The 17720-nt window shown below is 35.3% G+C and overlaps 1 protein-coding gene across 1 annotated transcript in view; it reads left to right on the plus strand.

Moving 5' to 3' along the window:
- The first annotated feature begins 8450 nt into the window (after window positions 1-8450).
- SLC13A1 (solute carrier family 13 member 1) overlaps window positions 8451-17720 on the plus strand; it is an 83306-nt gene continuing 74036 nt past the window's right edge. Inside the window, exon 1 of the mRNA XM_044679028.1 lies at window positions 8451-8564. Coding sequence (XP_044534963.1) covers window positions 8466-8564 — 99 coding nt within the window. The 5' untranslated portion in view covers window positions 8451-8465. The remainder of the gene's footprint in view (window positions 8565-17720) is intronic.

The following is a 17720-nucleotide window of genomic DNA, read 5'->3' on the forward strand; positions in this document are numbered from 1 at the left end:
ATAAAAATCAGTTGAGAACCTAATACTTATACATATGAAACAGAAAATGAAACAAGATAGAATACCAATACATGCCGAACCAGACAGTACATGAAGATGCATGGAATTAATGTTGGTGGGAAGTATCAGGAATGGTTTATGAAGAGAATTTGAAACAAGTCTTTAAAAACAAGTACAATATGGATAGATAATGAGAATCTGTCCTGGCCATGATCATGATGAACAAATCCGCTGAGATAGAATTCAGAATGTTCTTTGCAGCAGATAGAATGGAGACTATACAGAATGAAAGATAATAGCTGACATTTATCTGTCGGTGTGTTATAGTAGATAGCCCTAAACTTAAAATCCTGCCTGAATTCTGACAATGCTGTGAAAGCTTAGGGAAATCATTTAGCCATGCTCTCAATTTTGCCTTCCATAATATATAGAAAAGCAGCATGTTGTAATGGATAGAAAGCCACCATTAGAGTCAGAAAGACCACTTAATTAGTCACTTAAGACATACCACTGACTAGTACTGGCTCTGTTAGCATAAGCTAGTAGGTAGGTGTTGTGGTAGATGAAGTGAGGCTGGACCTGAAGTAGGGAAAAGCTGAATTCAAATCTAACCTCAGATACTTAATAGCTATATGATCTTGAACAAGTCAGTTACTATCTCTCAGTCTCAGTTTCTTCATTTGTAAAGTGGAGCTAATAGTATCTACCTCACAGGAGTGTGGTGAGGATTAAATGAAAGAGTATATATAAAATGTTTTGCAAACCTTCATTACTATGTACACGATCATCATCATCATCATCATCATCATCATCATCATCATCATCATCATTTGTTGTTGTTTAGTCATTTTCAATCATATCAGACTCTTGATTCCTTTGGAGGCTTTTTTGGCAGTTTCAAATGAGGTAACTGAGGCCAACAGGATTAATGGATTTGCCTGGGGTCACCCAATTAGAAAGTAAAACTGAGTTTGAATTAAGCTCTTCCTGACTCTGGGCCAAGTACTACATCTACTGCCACCTCCATGCTTTGTTGCTGTTGTTGTTATTGGTGGTGGTGGTTACTTAATGTTTCAGTGCCTCAGGCAGCACTCTAAGAAAATAAGTTAAAAAGTAGGGCATTGGGAAAGGAAGTTTCCTTGTTGATAAGAGTGTTATACCAATGAAAACATACATTCAATCTATATATACTAATAACTTCATTTGAAGGAAGAGAGGCATTATGAGATTACTTTGAATTAGAAGGGATTTTCAAGGCCACCTAATTGAACCTTCTTATTTTCCAGATGGGCAAACTAAGGCCCAGAGCAGATTAGTAAAAGTAATGTTTGCCATACCAAATTCACCATACACGTGTGAGAAAATAGCTTTGGAAACCATACTGAGAAATGGGGATGTAAGGTATTTATATTTGGCTTCACTTTTACAAAGCATATTCACATACATTTCTCCACTAAAATCTGAGATGCTGCATTTTCACTTGGAAATGACTCTAAGTTTTGGAAACATATGTCAATAGAGTATTATCACACTCCCTTTGTAGGGCTGTTCATCTACCTTCGATGTCACTCTATCACCTAACTTTTACCTGTGGTTCCAAGAAGCTGTAGCATGTGCATCAGACACATGCTAGTTAAACTATTTTGGCTGATGGCTAAACCAGGCTAAGGGTAACTGAGAGGTCTTAGACCCATTGATTAAGTAGGGAGATGCCTACCCCAGGCAAGTGAAGACTTCTCTCAGTAGAATGGGCAGATAAAAACAATTTTTCCAATGGCCATGAACGTGGCTGAAGTAGGCACTATGGAATGTTAGAGCTTGGTTAGGCATCAGAGAGGCTAATGTAATCCATCTGCTGCCACCTGAGGCATCTCCAAGACAACATCCTCACTTTTGCCTTCTCACTGGACTTTGTGAAGAAGAGAGTGAAGGTCCTGACTCTGTGCAACTCTGTTTTGCTAATACCCAATTCATGTACAAATCAAGACATTGCCCTATAATGTTATTGATCCTCTAGAAAAATGAAGGACAGACAACAATCACGCAAGACGTTACATTAGAAGCTGGAGATATAAAGGCAAAATGGAACAATCCCTACCCTCAAAGAGTTTGCTATTGCAAGGAGGAAAGTAATGATGTTTATAGTGGGGACTTACATGAGATTCTGGGTCATATACAACTTCATCATTTGCAGGAGACTCCATATATACTGAGGCATACCATAGCAGACCTATGGTACAGAGTGTTATAGCTGGACACTACAGAGACATTCTAGTAGTCAGAACACTGAACTGTCTGTCAAAAGAACTGAATTTGAATTTTGCCTCATTTTCTAGTTATATGACTATATGGAAAGTCATAACCTCTCAGTGCTCCAAATTCCACATCAGTAAATTATTCTCAAATAAATAATTCTCAAAAAACCCTCTCAAATTAAAAAGGCAGTGTGGGTAGAGGACCAACTTCAGAGTGATAAGGATCTAGATTAAAGTGTTACCTCTGACACATTCCAACTATGTCACTGGAAAGGTATACTTTTGGGTATTATAATTGTGATATGCTTTTTTTAAGTGTCATTATTTGAGACATTCTCTGAATTATCAGAATCTCAAATTATCATCATCTCAAAGACTTTTCCCAGAGGAAGGTTCATCACCTATGGCACAGAGAAGTGCAGAATGGAAAGTACTTAGAGTATGCCCATATTAGCCAAAAAACAAAAATTAAAAGAGAATGTCTGGTGATTCTGAAAGGTCATTGTCTCTCATCTCAAAAAGTACATCAGTTCAGATTTCTGGGTTTTATTGGACTCTAGAATGTCCTAAAGGGTCAGTGTGTTTCCTGTTGCTTTTCTCTATTATAATTCCACAGCGCCAAGCTCACACAAGTACCAAGTCTAACCTTTTGGGCAATTATAAGATTATAATTTGTATAATATCTTCCAATCTGTATTGGTAGAATACATTTCCAGGAAGGTGTTCTTTATGCTCATAAAATAACTGGTATGGTCCATTCTTATCTTTTGTGAAGAAAACACCTAGGAAATTACTCCGCAAATGGGACATTACTATTAAGTGCTCAGTAAACCTCAAGATTGGGCAACTAGGAGGCACAGTGGATAGCATACCAGATATAGTCAGAAAGACTCTCATCATTCTGAGTTCCAACAGTTATTAGCTGTATGACCCTGGGAAAGTTTTTAAATTTGTGCCTCAGTTTTATCATCTGTGAAATGAGCTGGAGAAGGAAATGGCAAACCACTCCAGTGTCTTTACCAAGAAAACCCAAAATGTTGTCATGAAGAGTAAGACATGACTGAAACAACTGAGCAACAAACCTCAAGATGCTATCTATTGTCACAAGGAAACAACAAAAGATGGAAGAGTTCTATACATGGGCTCAAAATGTTAAATATATAAGCATAGTAGGGCCAATGTATCACTGGAAAGAAAATGATGTGATAAGAACCTAAAGATATTAATAGTCATATGGATAATATAGTTAACATATGAGTCCATATGAGATGGAAAGAAAGCATGGCCTTTTGAGGCTGCCCTGATAGAAGTATAGTGCTCAGAAAAGGAGAATGGATGATTCTACTATTTTTTTTTGCTCTATTTGTACCATATCTTGGATGTTGGGTCTACTTATGAGCAGTACATTCTAGAAGGGATAATGACAAACTGATGTGGACTTGGGGTGATCAAAAAAATTGAGAAAACTGAAAACAGTATTTTAACCCTTACAAATGTGAGCATGGGTTGAAGAATATAGGAATATATCTTCTGTAGAAAAGAAGGTTTGGGGTAGTGGGGGGTGGGACAAGAAAATGATACAATGATTTTTTTTTCAAATATTTAAGGGATGTCATGTGGAAGAATGATTAGGCTTGTTTTGCTTGCTCTAGAGGACAGAACTAGACCAATAGGAAGAAATTTGGGGAGTTCATTTTTGGTTCAAAAAAAGACAAAAAGAATACATAACAAATTTATCCAAAATTGCTACCTCAGGGGAGCAGTAGGTTAGTGTAGGTCAGTGATGGCACACCTATGGCATTAGTGCCCAAGATGGCCCACACAGCACTCTCTGTGGGCACAAAGCTATCCTTTGCCCTCTCCCCACACAGAGTTCAAATCATAGAAAGACAGAGGGACGTGGGTAGAACTGAGCCCTTCTCCCTCTCCACTATGCCTTATGACATTTTTTCACATTATCTGCCCCTCTGCCCAGCAGCCCAATGCGAGTACAATGGGAGTGAAGTGGGCAGCTCACAGGTGGCAGAACTAGAGGGAAGCAGAGTGCTTGGGCCACTGCCCTCCCCCTCTTCACCTGTACTGAGGACATTTCTCAATCTCTGCACAACAGCCCAATGGGAGTGCTTCTTCCCTTCCTTGTGTGGGGTAGGGGGTGCATTTGGTCTGGACTGGTGGGGTGGGATTGGTGCCCAACACTCCATCTCTAAAAGGTTTGCCATCACTGGTGTAGATCATCAGGAGAAGACCAGACGACTTCTTAGCAGGGAAGTTGAAGCTAAATTTCATGCTTTTCACCAGAGATTTTGACCAGATGACCTTTGAGATCTAATTTTATAGTTCTATTATTTCATCTGACAATACTGATTTCATGATTCTACAAAAGAAATTAAAATTGGAGAAGTATAGGTTTATAGAATTCTGTAAGTTAATCATGTTCTTTCTTCCTATTATGTAACACTTCTTCCTTGACTGTTCACTGCAAATTTAAACTCTGAGAGAAAATGCTTTCTTACATAAGACATCACTAGTACCTGGAGGATTGCTTATTTACTTTCTTAATAAATTCTAGAAATCAGATTATATTCATTTATAATTAGAAACTAGACTCTGATAGAGGGACTAGACCAAAACAAGATTGTGAGGGAAGGGAAAGAGATGATAGACTGATCTCACGCTGAGATTGCTAAGTCTAACTCAGTGTCACAAGGAAAAGGCGGGAGGCCAAGAATAAAATACCAAAAATAAAGGGAATGTGATAGATCTCTCTAGAAGCAATCCCAAAATTTCCCTCTCCACTCTGGCTTCACACCAGCACTCCTACAAAAATCCAGAAGGGCTGTGTCTCAGAAACTAAAACCTGAAAAGACTTTTGACTTCACTGGATCACAAACACCTAAGGCAGGAAGGAGTGTGATTGCCCAGGGCCCACAATATTGAATTGTTTCTGTCCTTTCTTCTGCTTGGAAGTTCTTTTAGAATTGAAAAGTCAAAGGTGGGGATGAAGATAGATTCCTAAGAGTCCTAGACGTGGTTAGAAGGTTATCCTTTAATATTAAAACATATCAGATGCAGCGTAGGCATCAGAGACAAAAATGGAGGCAGAGGGAATGGCCACCTTGAGCCAGAATTGTCTTCTTGGAGAAAATCAAGTCCCTGAAGAATAGGAATTAGGTTTCAAAGATAGGCAAGCCTAGCCTGATGGTACTAGATATTTAGACAGACTTCTTCTCAGTGCTTTAAAGAGCTTGGCACATGTGTCAAGGGATTCCCTCCTGAAGATCAAAGGCCTGACACTTTGAATAAAGATGAAGGGTCTTCTAGGAAAGATTGATAAAAATATTGCTTGGTGGGAAGAAAAAAAGGTTATTTTTTCATCCTAGGGAACACTTCTTTAGGTTCTTATAAAGTTTCTGCTATATGCCAGACACTAAAAATAGCATCTCATTTTATTTTCACAGTAACCCTGGGAATGTGGGATAGATGCTATTTTTTATCCTCATTTATATTGAGAGAAACTGAGACAGAGATGAAGCGACTTATCCAAGATCACAAAGCTAGTAAACATCTGAGGTCAGACAGGCATAACTCTATTTACTGAACCACCTTACCTGTTATAATTCTGTAGTTAAATGAATTTTGCTGCCTACCTGCCAACAGGCTACTATTCTAAACTACCTGGGGAAAGCCTCAGAATTTTAAGATAAATGGACATGGTAGTGTCCACTCTCCTATCAAAGGAAGAGAGATTACTAGAGCCAAGGACTTCAGCTGAAGCAGAAATGAAAACTAGAAACATTTTACCATGAAAACTCAGTGGAACTTTTGGTTGATAATATCAAGCAGAAACTATAGGTACAGCAGAGATATGTGAAAACAGAATGCTGACTCTGGCATGCCTGCAGTTTTGATAGGAATTGGTTTTCCTTTCATATATATAAATTATTTACGTAAAATTACATATATATCATATATGTATATAAAAGTATATATATATGTGTGTATGTATGTTGTATATATATATACACACACTGTAGACATATAATGTAGACAATGGAGAGAATGCTGGAGTCAAGAAGACTTGAGTTCAAATCTGACACAGATCATTACTAGCTTGTGCAAGTCACTTAACCTCTGTTTGCCTCATTTTCCTCATCTGTAAAATAGGGATAATAATAGCACATACTTTTAGTCATGATAGGAGGATTAAATTATACGATATCTGAAAAATATCATTTATAATTTTACTATATTTCCTTGATTACAACTAGATATGATTTTTAAATAATAATTTTCTAATAGTTTATAATCCACATTCTTTTCTTCCTTTCCTCCCTCCTGAGATGGCAAGTAATATGACACATAGTTCTACATGTGCTAGCATGCAATATATATTTCCATGTTCACCATGTTGTGAAACAAGACACATGTCACTTATATAAGAAAAACTCATAAAAGAAATAAAGCAAAAAAAAGTTTGTTTCAATCTATATTCAGACTCTGAGTTCCTTTTATGGCAAATGATAGCCTTTTTCATCTTGAATCACTTGGATCCTTGTGTTGCTGATAACAGTGAAGTCTTTCGCAGCTGATCATAGTAAACTATTATTGTAACCATGTGTTGTGTTCTCCTGGTTCTACTCACTTCACTTTGTATCACTTCTTATAAATCTTTCAAGTTTTTTGTGATCATCCTGTTCATCATTTCCTATGGCACAATAGCACTCCATTACAATCATATATTACATCTGTATAAAGTACTTTTAAACCTCACAGTACTATATTAATACTAATTATTATATCACTATTATTACTACAATTGTGGGGATCTGCGAATTCCTGGAACCTGAGATAACTTTATATATGGGGGGATAAATTTTGCAAGATAGGAGTATCTATCTACATACTACAGTAGAGATCAACCATCATTATGTAACTCCTACATAATTACTCAACTTTTTAAATCATTTTTCTCCTATAGGTCCTTCCATAGACTCCATGTTTCTCAGATCTTAGAGAATGGACTTCAACTGCATAACCCACAGAGATTTTATTGATACTTTCCTTTTTTTGTACACGTTGGTCAGAACACTTTAAATAGTGAATTTCTAAACCTCGAAGACCAGCATTTATAGTTGACTTCAGTTTTATTTTAAAAAATTGACCTTGTATTATAAACTTTAATATAATGGGAACAATACAGGCTTTGAAGTCAGAGGACCTAGTTCAAATGCTTCTTCCCCCATTTACTAGGTGTTTGATCTTGGATCAATTGCTTTATTTGTCTTTGCCTCATTTTCCTCTATACCCTGGGTATATAATGTAGACAGGTGGTGCAGTGGAGAGAATGCTGGAGACAGGAAGGCTTGAGTTCAAATCTAGCCACAAATCATAGCTAGCTATGAAATGGGAATGGGACATGGCTTGATTAAATTATTTCTAAGTTCCTTCATCACATATCTCTCATATATCTCATGGTGCTTATAGATTTGAAATTTTGTTTCTTTTCAAAGAGTCCAACGATGTCCTAAGTGGAAGAATCCTAGCTTACACATAGGCAAAGCTATATGCCTAAAAGGATTATTTCAAGAGAATCAACTGCCTCCCCCTCAAATAAAAAGAAAACAGTAAAATATTCCCTAAGCCCAAAACTAGTTGTTCCAAATATCTCTAAAAGTGTCCACCTTGAAAGTTATGCCTTTGAATATTCCTTGTGCAATTAATAAAATTTTGTTCAGTGAATGTTGGTTACTAAATGTATTAAGATTTGTTTATAGAAAACTCTTTTTAAAATATAAATTTGCTGCCCAAAGAAAGTGGTACCATATTGACTGCTCACAGATACCTTAGAAGATTTAATTAATAGCCTTAGTAAAAAGGCTACTATCTAGTTAGTGTTAAAGTTACGCTGCAGTTGAGGGAGGGAAATGTGTAGGGAGAAAACTTTATTATTCCTTAAAAGCCTTTAATAGTTGCTGTTCATCGTGACTATTCTTCGATTTTACCAAAACACTGTTTGCTTTTCTCTGCTTGTTAGTAAAGACACTAAAGCAATAAAAAATGAGATTTAATGTTAACCAACATTGGCTGCAGTGTTGCAATGACTCAAGATGATAGACTAGAGAAATATTAATCCAGCTTGGTTATTTAATGTCTGTCGTAATTTTTTTTTAGACAGTCCATATGAGGATTTGGACATCCAGGCTCACCACAATGAAGCTTCTTGAAATCTGCTCAGTTTATCGCAGGCTTATCCTCATCGTCCTCACCCTGCTGCTTTTATTGCCACTGCCTTTAATAATCCAAACCAAAGTAAGTGAATGAAGAGAAAATGGTTCTGTTCTATTTCTTGACCAGTTTCACTTATCTTATATTTTCAATTCATAATCTACCTGAATCAGATGTAAAGGGGACAAAATTGTTGGAACTTCAAATTAAAATTAACTTTAATCATTGTGCTTTATCCATTTTTGCTTCTTAGCAAGTTATATTAACTGTATAAAAAGACAATTTTGAGGACTAGCAGCTCAATTAACTGGAATGTTCAATTAACTAGAATTTCTCTTAACTAAAATTTTGTGAGGGCATAGAAAAATAAAATGAGACAATGAGCTAAAAGCAAGGATGAATGGAAAAGGTGAATCCTAGGAAATATCTTCAAGAAGGATTCATCTCCCAAAAGATAAGGGAAATGGCTTGCTGGGGAGTTGAGGCATAAAGCTGAGAATCAGCTCTGATGCTTATTTCCTATGTCACCATAGCCAAGTTATTCCAATTATCTGAACCTCTGTTTCTAAATCTGTACAGTGGTGGGTTGGGTAGTGTTATTTAAATAGGGGTAATAATAATTACACTATCTATTTCACAGAACAGTTGTGAGGAAAACATTTATAAAGCTTAAATTTGGATTGTTGCTTTTCTTTTCTCTGCATGTCAAATGGGCACAGCAACACTACTTATAGGATTCAGTTTTGAGGATTAAATGAGACATCAGGAATGAGAATGTTTTGAAAAATGTAAAGTCATATTCCTTATTTAAAAGTACCACAATACCATATCCCAGTTAAATTAAATTTTACTTTAAGTCATAGAGCACTCTACTTAAGGATTATTTCCTTTTTAAAAATGTAATTATTTGAGAATAAAAAGAATAATCATACTGTTGGGTAAATACATAAAAACAACAGGCCTGACACATCTTAGCTCATGCTTTCTTTTGCAAAGGAAGGTAGGAGATTTAGAAATCCATGAAAAAATAAAAATGAATTTTTGGAAGTAGAAATCTCTTTCAATCTGAAAATGCTAAATGAACATCAAGCATTATCTCTTTCAAGGAAGTATGGTGTAAACAAAGCTAGTGGTGTCATTAGCGTGAGTATTTCCTGGTGCAGTATAATGGAAAAGACATATATTTGGGAGTTATAGGTCCTGGGTTCAAATCCTGATTCTGTCTCTTAATATTTATGTAACATTTTTAAGTCACTTAATATTTGTATGCCATTAGGTGAACAACCTTTAAATATATTGCTCTTTGGTTGCTTACTTGTAACATGAGGAGATTAGACTAAAATTCTATAATAACAATCCTGTAGCTAACTCTATGATCCCTCACCAATGTCAGTCATACTTCCTTTGCATTTTAGTGAGTGGTGGAATGAGTTGCAAGGACCACAATAATTCAGTACTAACTGGCTAAGCTTTAGGTGGATAAGACTCTCTGAACACAGCCAGATGGCTCATCTTCTCAAGTTGGAAAAGGTTTACAGATGGGAGACAGATTATGAGAACCTACCTAATATTATTTGGAAATGTTCATTAACAGGAGATTGACTATCATGTAATGACTTTCCTTTGGGTATAACAAGATTATAATCAGCATCTGAAATGAAAGACTCACAAATTTCATTTTATATTTCTTTTTGAAATTTATTTTTATTTTGAAAAAATTTTTAATATCAGGAGAGAATTCTAAGAGCAAATAGGTGACTCATTGTATAGAGAGCCAGGCCTAAAATAGGGAAAACTTGGGATCAAATTTGGCCTCAGGCATTTCCTAACTGTGTGACCCTGTACAAGTCACTTTACCCCAATTTCTTAGTCCTTAACACTCTTCTGTTTCTTGGTACTCTTAGATTGATTCTAAAACAAAAGATGAGAGAGACAGACAGACAGAACTCTAACCTGAGAAATCCCTGTTGATCATTTGAATTGAGGAATGACCATTATTTTTATAAATTTCAACAAGTTCCTTATATATCTTAAAACTGACTTCTATCAGAGAAACACTACAAAGATATTTTTCTCCAGTTAACTATTTCCTTTTTATCTTTGACTGTACTGTTTTTTTTTAAACTTTTAAATTTTATATAATGAAATTGTCCATTTTGTCTCTAATGAAGGAACCTTTTTTTCTTGTTTGGTCAATAAGCATGTACCTTCATCATAGACCTGAGAGGTAATTTCTTTCTTCTTTCTTCTTTTTTTATGTTGTGACCTTTTAATGTGCAAATTTTCCATTTATATCCAAAATATCCATTATTTTTGTTGTCTAAACCTAATTTCTAGCAGACTAATTTTGACTTTTCCCAGAAGCTTTTTCAACTAGTGAATCGTTAGCCCTCCTATCAGGATCTTAGGTTTTTTTTTAAATTTTAGGTATTATTCAAACTCTCTGTCTTTATTTTTTATTTCGAATTGATATTGTGTTAGTTCCAAAGACTCCAGATCGATAAAGGCTAGACAACTAAGGGTAAGTGACTTGCCAGAGTCACCTCGTTAGGAAGTGTCTGAGGTCAGTTTTGAACCCAAGACTTCCCATCTCCAGGCCCAGCTTTTTAACCATTTAGCCACTCAGATCCACATAACCCCTCTCTCTTTGATCCAGTACCAAATAATATTAATGACTAGTCTTTTATGTTATAGTATGAGATCTGGAACAGCTTGGTCTCCCCACTTTTTTCCTTTATATTTCCTTTGAGATTTTAAACTGTCTCCCCCCCCCCCATATTAGAGGATTAAGTCATTTGTAGAAATGGAAAACAAATACTAATTACTTTTAAAAAATCATATTTCTCCATACTTTCCTATTTTCAGATCAGTTTCAATATCACCTATTTTGAATGAAAATAAGTAAACAGGAGTTAAAATTAGACCCGACAAAGTAAAACTGTCTCTTGGACCCTCTTCAACTTATTATAACTTTTAACTTACAGAAATATCTAAAATTGATCGCTCTCTTTAGTCTCAAGTACTTTGGGGAGATATTTGAGCCAAACCAATTAAAAAAGAAGACAAGCAAATAAAAGCACTTGTTTTGAAGGAAAATTATTTACCTAAAATGTTTAATTGGTACGTGGAGTACCAATGGTTTTTTGGTAGGATCTTTGGTATTGTGGAAGAGAATGAAATCAAGTGGCACTTGATGAAATGTTTTCCCTTTGCCTTCCCTTTCAATCAAGCTATTTGTTAAAACTCAATTAATGGTAATGAAAGGCTTTTTCCTTGTACAATAAAGTAATTTCATTTTTGGCTACTTTTGAATGCATATGTAATCATTCAATCAGCCACTAATTAAACTCAAAGAATATTGTCTTAAAGTGACTTACAGGGAAAGCAGGACATTTTTGAAGCAAGTGTGCCCTTTTAGTGTATTTTTGAGCCTTTCTCTCAAAAAGGAGAAAGAATTTAAAATTGGAAATAAATTGTTAAACGTGGACTCAAATCAAGTTAATATAAATTTCAGTGGACTCAAACTAGACAACTCTTAGACTCTTTTGATAATCTAAATTGGATAGAGTTGGAAAATGAACCACAAATTGGCCAGAATTAGGAGCATTGGCTGAAAGTTTTGAAAGCATGTTGAGGCTTCAGTGACAAAAATGTTTCTAACAATTAGAACTGTCCCACTTTGAGATGAGTTGCTCTCAAAAGTAGTGAGTGAGCTCCCTCCACCTCTGGCTTTCCAACAGAGGGTAGATGGATATTTGTCAGTGATATTATCAAGGGGATTTTTAGACATGTTCAAGTCAAACTAGATGTTTTTCCAAGGGCAGAGATACTAATTCAAGCAGCCTTTCCCACCAGTTTATTGTGAGAGAAGAAGAGGAAGGAAAGTAGGGGGTAGGGAGAGAATTGGGAGTAAAAGGGAGAGAGAGAGAGAGCGAGCCATAGCCATGAAACTAAATTTATAAAGAGAAGATAATCAATTAGTTGACTGATTTTTCTGCTTTTCAACAGCTAGCTGTACTGTTGTAAAACCAGTCTACATACTCCTATACTATCATTAAAAAAAGACTTCTATGTGCAAATCTCTGAATTTTTAGCTATGCTGATATTATTTTTATTGAAACTTTAGGCTTTTATATCACCTTCATTTATGAGCATAACTTTTCCCTTCTCTGCCCAGTATGCTATTCTTGGTTAAAACACTTTTTTTTAAAAGAGGCAATTAAGTCATCCAGCAAAACCAGCCAACATATCAACCAGTCTATGCAATATATTATACCCATAGTCTCCTTGCTTTGAAGGAACAAGGGGGGAGCTATTTAATATTTAAGGATTTCAAATCTTTCAAATGGGATTACCAGGTTTTTCTAGTTGGAAGAGACCTTACTAATAATTGAGTCTAGCTGCCTTATTTTAAAGATGAGGAAACTACCTCAGAGAAGTGAGATGACCATTCCAAGGTTGTATGGGTTGAAAGTAGGCAAGCAAGGATTTAAATCCACATTTTCTGCTGCCCCAAAGCTCTTTCCATTAAATCATGTGGCCCTTTATTCAAGGGGGAAAATGTCATCTTCATCAAGATTCACTCTTCTTTGGAACAGTTATATAAGCTCTTCTTTGTTAATGATCAACTCCTAATACTTTACTCTTACTGGAAATAGCTTATACAGACTCAGCTATAAATAAGTTCCAATTCAGTGTCATCATGTCCTCAAGTGATCTTATATCATTTTTAATAGAAGTACCATGGAGGCCAGGAAGGTCCATAGATAAGAAGCTTCTAGCGTGTTAGGGAGAGGATCCTGCCTTGTAGAGACGGACCTGAATTTATTAAATAGCGATATCATGTAATTTTATGAATGTTGCAAGGCCCCTCCTGCCCAAACTATTTTCTTTATACAGCTACCACAATACCACAGAAAACCTTGCCTTTTGTCACTTCTTTAGAGGATAAAAGTCAGAATATTAACACTAATGTAACACTGTAATTAAACATTTTCCCTACTTAAAAGAGAAGAAAATCAGCAGAGCCCTCCTCTGTTCCTCTCCTTTAGTATGTCAGCATGGATTAGTTTATTAGATTAGCAAATCATCATAATCACTTAGAAATAAAAGGCCTACTCCTAGTTCTTGTCTGGCAAGGCTGGAATGTAATTAGGGATATATAAGTTTTAGTAGGTGTTAGAGGGGTCATATGGTAGGCTGGGAGGAAACCACAGCAGTAACAAGTCTCTTGGGGGAACATAAGAGGACTTGCTACAGATAATGGAGTGCTTGAAGTGGTCGTGATGGGTATGCATGGTTAGGAAAAATCCTTCATCAGTATACTTCACAGTTTTGCTTATAGTTAACCCCTGGGGCTCACAGATATTATGGATTTTTTTCAATACTACTGGAATCTCAAGCCTGTTAAAAGGCAAAGTAGGACAGTCAGAAATCCTGTCACCCACTCCTAAGTGGAAAAATGCCAATAGATTTTCCAAGGGTTCAGAAGTAGGGCAGTTAAACCTTGCTGCTAATTCTTAAAAGACCAGGGAGTTTAAATCTTTGTATGTGTGTGGGTATGTGGGCGTTTGTGTGTGCCCCTGCTACATGGACCCATTTGGCAGTCTGAGGAAACCTGTGAACCACTTTGTAGGTTTTTAAATACTAAAAGTGAAATATATCGGTTCCCAAAAGAAACTAATTAAACAGAAATACAGAGTTTTATTGTTTTTAATGTTTTTAAGTTCATAAGCAATAAGTTAAAAACTTGTGTTCTACACCTTGTGAAGAAATATCACATATCAAAATGTTTCTCAAGAAAACCATGAAATTTACAGAATGACAAATGAATTTCTATATTGTTTTAATCTAATCCATGGTTCATCCAATGGTCAAAGTCTGTTCATTTGGAAGGGAAAGTGTGAGGGAAAGAAAATAAAAACTTGATAATTGGGAGAAAGTATGAAATTAAGTTTTGAAAAAATAAAATATTGCTAAACTGAGAGATTGAGACTTCACTGAAGCGTGTTTTCCTGAAGGATCTGAAGGATTCATATACTCATAGAAAGTGCTGGGAAAGACATTAGAGATTATGTAGTCTAAGCTCCTAATTTTCTAGGTGAGGAAGAAAGGTCAGAGAAGTTAAGTGATTTAAAATCCCACAGCTAGTTAGCCACAATAAATAATTAGCAAGTAAAGAAGAAACTGTTGCTTTCTTCTCAACTTTCTTTTACTCACATATTATCAATCAAAAATATTTGTTAAATACTGTGCTAATTATCTGAGGATACAAAAAAAGGCAAAAGATAGTCTCTGCCTCCAGGAATTTACATGTAAACTATAGATATAGATATAGATATAGATATAGATATAGATATAGATATAGATATAGATATAGATATAGATATAGATATAGATATAGATGTAGATGTAGATGTAGATGTAGGTATAGATATAGATAGACACACACATATATACACATACATACATAAAGGAAGCTATAGATAGGATAAATAAGAAATGACAGACCTCTCATCCCATTTTTTCCTTTCTTTCCAAATACTGTAAAAGCAATCCTGCTGTTCTGATTGCCACTGCCCTGAGCTTCTTGGTTGGGGAGAAGGGGGTGTGAAGAGAAGAAAGATGGATAATAAACTTGAAACATTAGCAAATATAACATTCATCAAGCAAATGATGCCACAGTCTAGTATTGACAGGGCAGTAGGTTGATACCTTCCTTTCCTTGAACATCAGAGTAGAAGGTTTTTCAGTCATCAGAAAATGGGAAGTAGTGAAGAAAATGTATATATTTCGAGGTGACTAGAGGGAAGGAGGCACAACAAAAGGGAAAGGAGACAGGGGAGGTGGCTAGAATCAAAATGACTCTAACTAGATCTACAGGATCCTGTTGACAACTAATTGTATTTGTGGATAGTTAGGTAGCACAGTGGTTAGAGAGCCAGGTCTACAGGCAGGATGTCCTGGGTTGAATTCTGATGTCAGACACTTTTTAGCTGTGTGACCGGACCAATTTGCTTAATCCCTATTGCCAAGCCCTTATTGCTCTTCTTTCTTGGAAACAATACACAGTAATATTTCTAAGATAGAAGGAGAGGTTTTAAAACAAACAAAGAACTAAGTAGATTTAAAGCCAATTCTTTACTGTACAAGAATCTAGCTTGTGCTAACATATTTTCACAACATAGTTGTGCTAACATATTTTCCTCCATGGCTAAACCATTGGTTTTGGAGGTAGCCTTAATCTGCATAGACTTTACTTAAGAGCAAATAATCATTATCCATATGCTTTGGCCTTATTTTTCTCTTAAAATATTGATTATTTTTCAAAATATTAAAACACACCCTATTATACACAATATATAATAATTTATATAATAATAATAAATAAAACATCAAACATAAAAAATAGTCAAAACATACACTATCGACTACTTTTGAATGCTCTGATCTTCAGTCATTTCCAGCTAACCTCAACTCTGGGTTTACCCTACTAATTTCTTTCTCTATTTCTTCTCAAGCTTCTGAGGGATCATGGTGAAATCAAGCTTATTGCTTGCTGCAGATTTCATATCTAATTTCAGCTGGACCCTCACTGCTATACAACAACCTTTTTTTCCCCCTTATTAATATTCCACCAGACTATTAAAAACCTTTCACACTGTCCCAAGATCTACCCTACTACCTTATTTTCCCCCTTCCCTCTCAGCAGAAGACCTCATCTTCAATTTTGCTGATTGAAATAAGATAAATAAGAGCTCATTGTCTAAATGAAATCCAAAACATAACATGCTTTACTTCATTTCCTCCATGAATGTTTCTCTAGTGTAAGTAATGTGTCTTCTTTCATAAGATGGTGACCATGCAAATATGTATTATATGATGACATATGTACAATCATATTATCTGCTGTTTTGAAGAAGATAGAGAATTGGAAGAGAAGAAGAGAATATGAATCCCAAAATGCCAGAAATATTTATGAATGGAAATTTGTAGGAAAAATAAAAATAGAATTTTTAAAAATATAAATTTTTAAAATTACCTGCTGTAAATTACCTGATTTTTTGAAGAAGATAGAGAGTTGGAAGGGAAGAAGAGAATATGAATCCCAAAATGCCAGAAATATTTATGAATGGAAATTTGTAGAAAAAATAAAAATACAATTTTTAAAAATGTAAAAAATAGAGTTTGTCCTTCATGAGTTTCTTCTTTCCGTACCTCAGAAAATCTTATCATTTCTTTGTGATCTTCATTGTTCATTTCTCTTGGAACTTTCTTGCTTAGGCCAACCTTTCCACTTGTATTCTTTAACTCATATCCTCTTTTTTCCCCTTCTCTATTACCTTTAATTTCCCTTGATATAATATTTGAATTTTGCTTTTCTCTCACTTCTTATTCAACTATTTTCAAATCCTATTAATACTATCTCTGAAATAGTTCAAGGTACTGTACCTTCCTCCTTATTCCTAAGTCAACATTTTACTACAAGTTACTAATACTTCTTATTTCATTCCCATTAGGCCTTACACAGTACTTTCCATAGTTTTCTCATATACCTTTGGATTATTTCAGAGTGTACTTACTTGTGTATATTTCTTATCTGACTATTAAGGAGAAAAGACCACAAATGTAGTGGCTATCTCTTATAGAATATTTGCATTCCCTTTAGCACCTAGCATAATGCTCTGTATACTACAGTTATTTAATTGGCATTGAGTTGATTTGAAAATAACAGTGAACTTCCATGAAAAAAAAAATCACATTTTTCCTTGCCTCCTGGTTAGTTCCTAATTATAAACATGGTATGGTTCAGTGTTTTTGTAGACCCATCCTGCCAAAGTGTGTGGTCACAGCTACCTTTAACCTAAGTCATTAATTGAGAATTAATGCCTGTCCACAATGAGTCTGGAGGCAATTGACCTTGTCTGTGGAGAATCAGTTTTTCAAGTTTATGGGTTTTGAGTTGTAAAGACCTTTGGAAGGAAACACTCTACTAGTTAAAATTTGCTATGGATCAGCAGTTAAGAAACACTGATCTTGCCCATTTTGCTATCTCTGAGGAATACTGCACTGAAATCATCTTTCCTATAAGGATGCTATAAATCCTTTTCCTAAAATTTTTAGAGAAGACAAATCCAATGATTTCATAATGGGGGCCTCTCTACTCTTGTATATAGAAAGAGTGTTTTTTATATTAATGCTTTCTATATTTAGACAGCTCTTTCTTGACTAAGTCCATAC

Source organism: Gracilinanus agilis, chromosome 5 (assembly GCF_016433145.1).
Source record: "Gracilinanus agilis isolate LMUSP501 chromosome 5, AgileGrace, whole genome shotgun sequence".
Lineage (NCBI taxonomy): Eukaryota > Metazoa > Chordata > Mammalia > Didelphimorphia > Didelphidae > Gracilinanus > Gracilinanus agilis.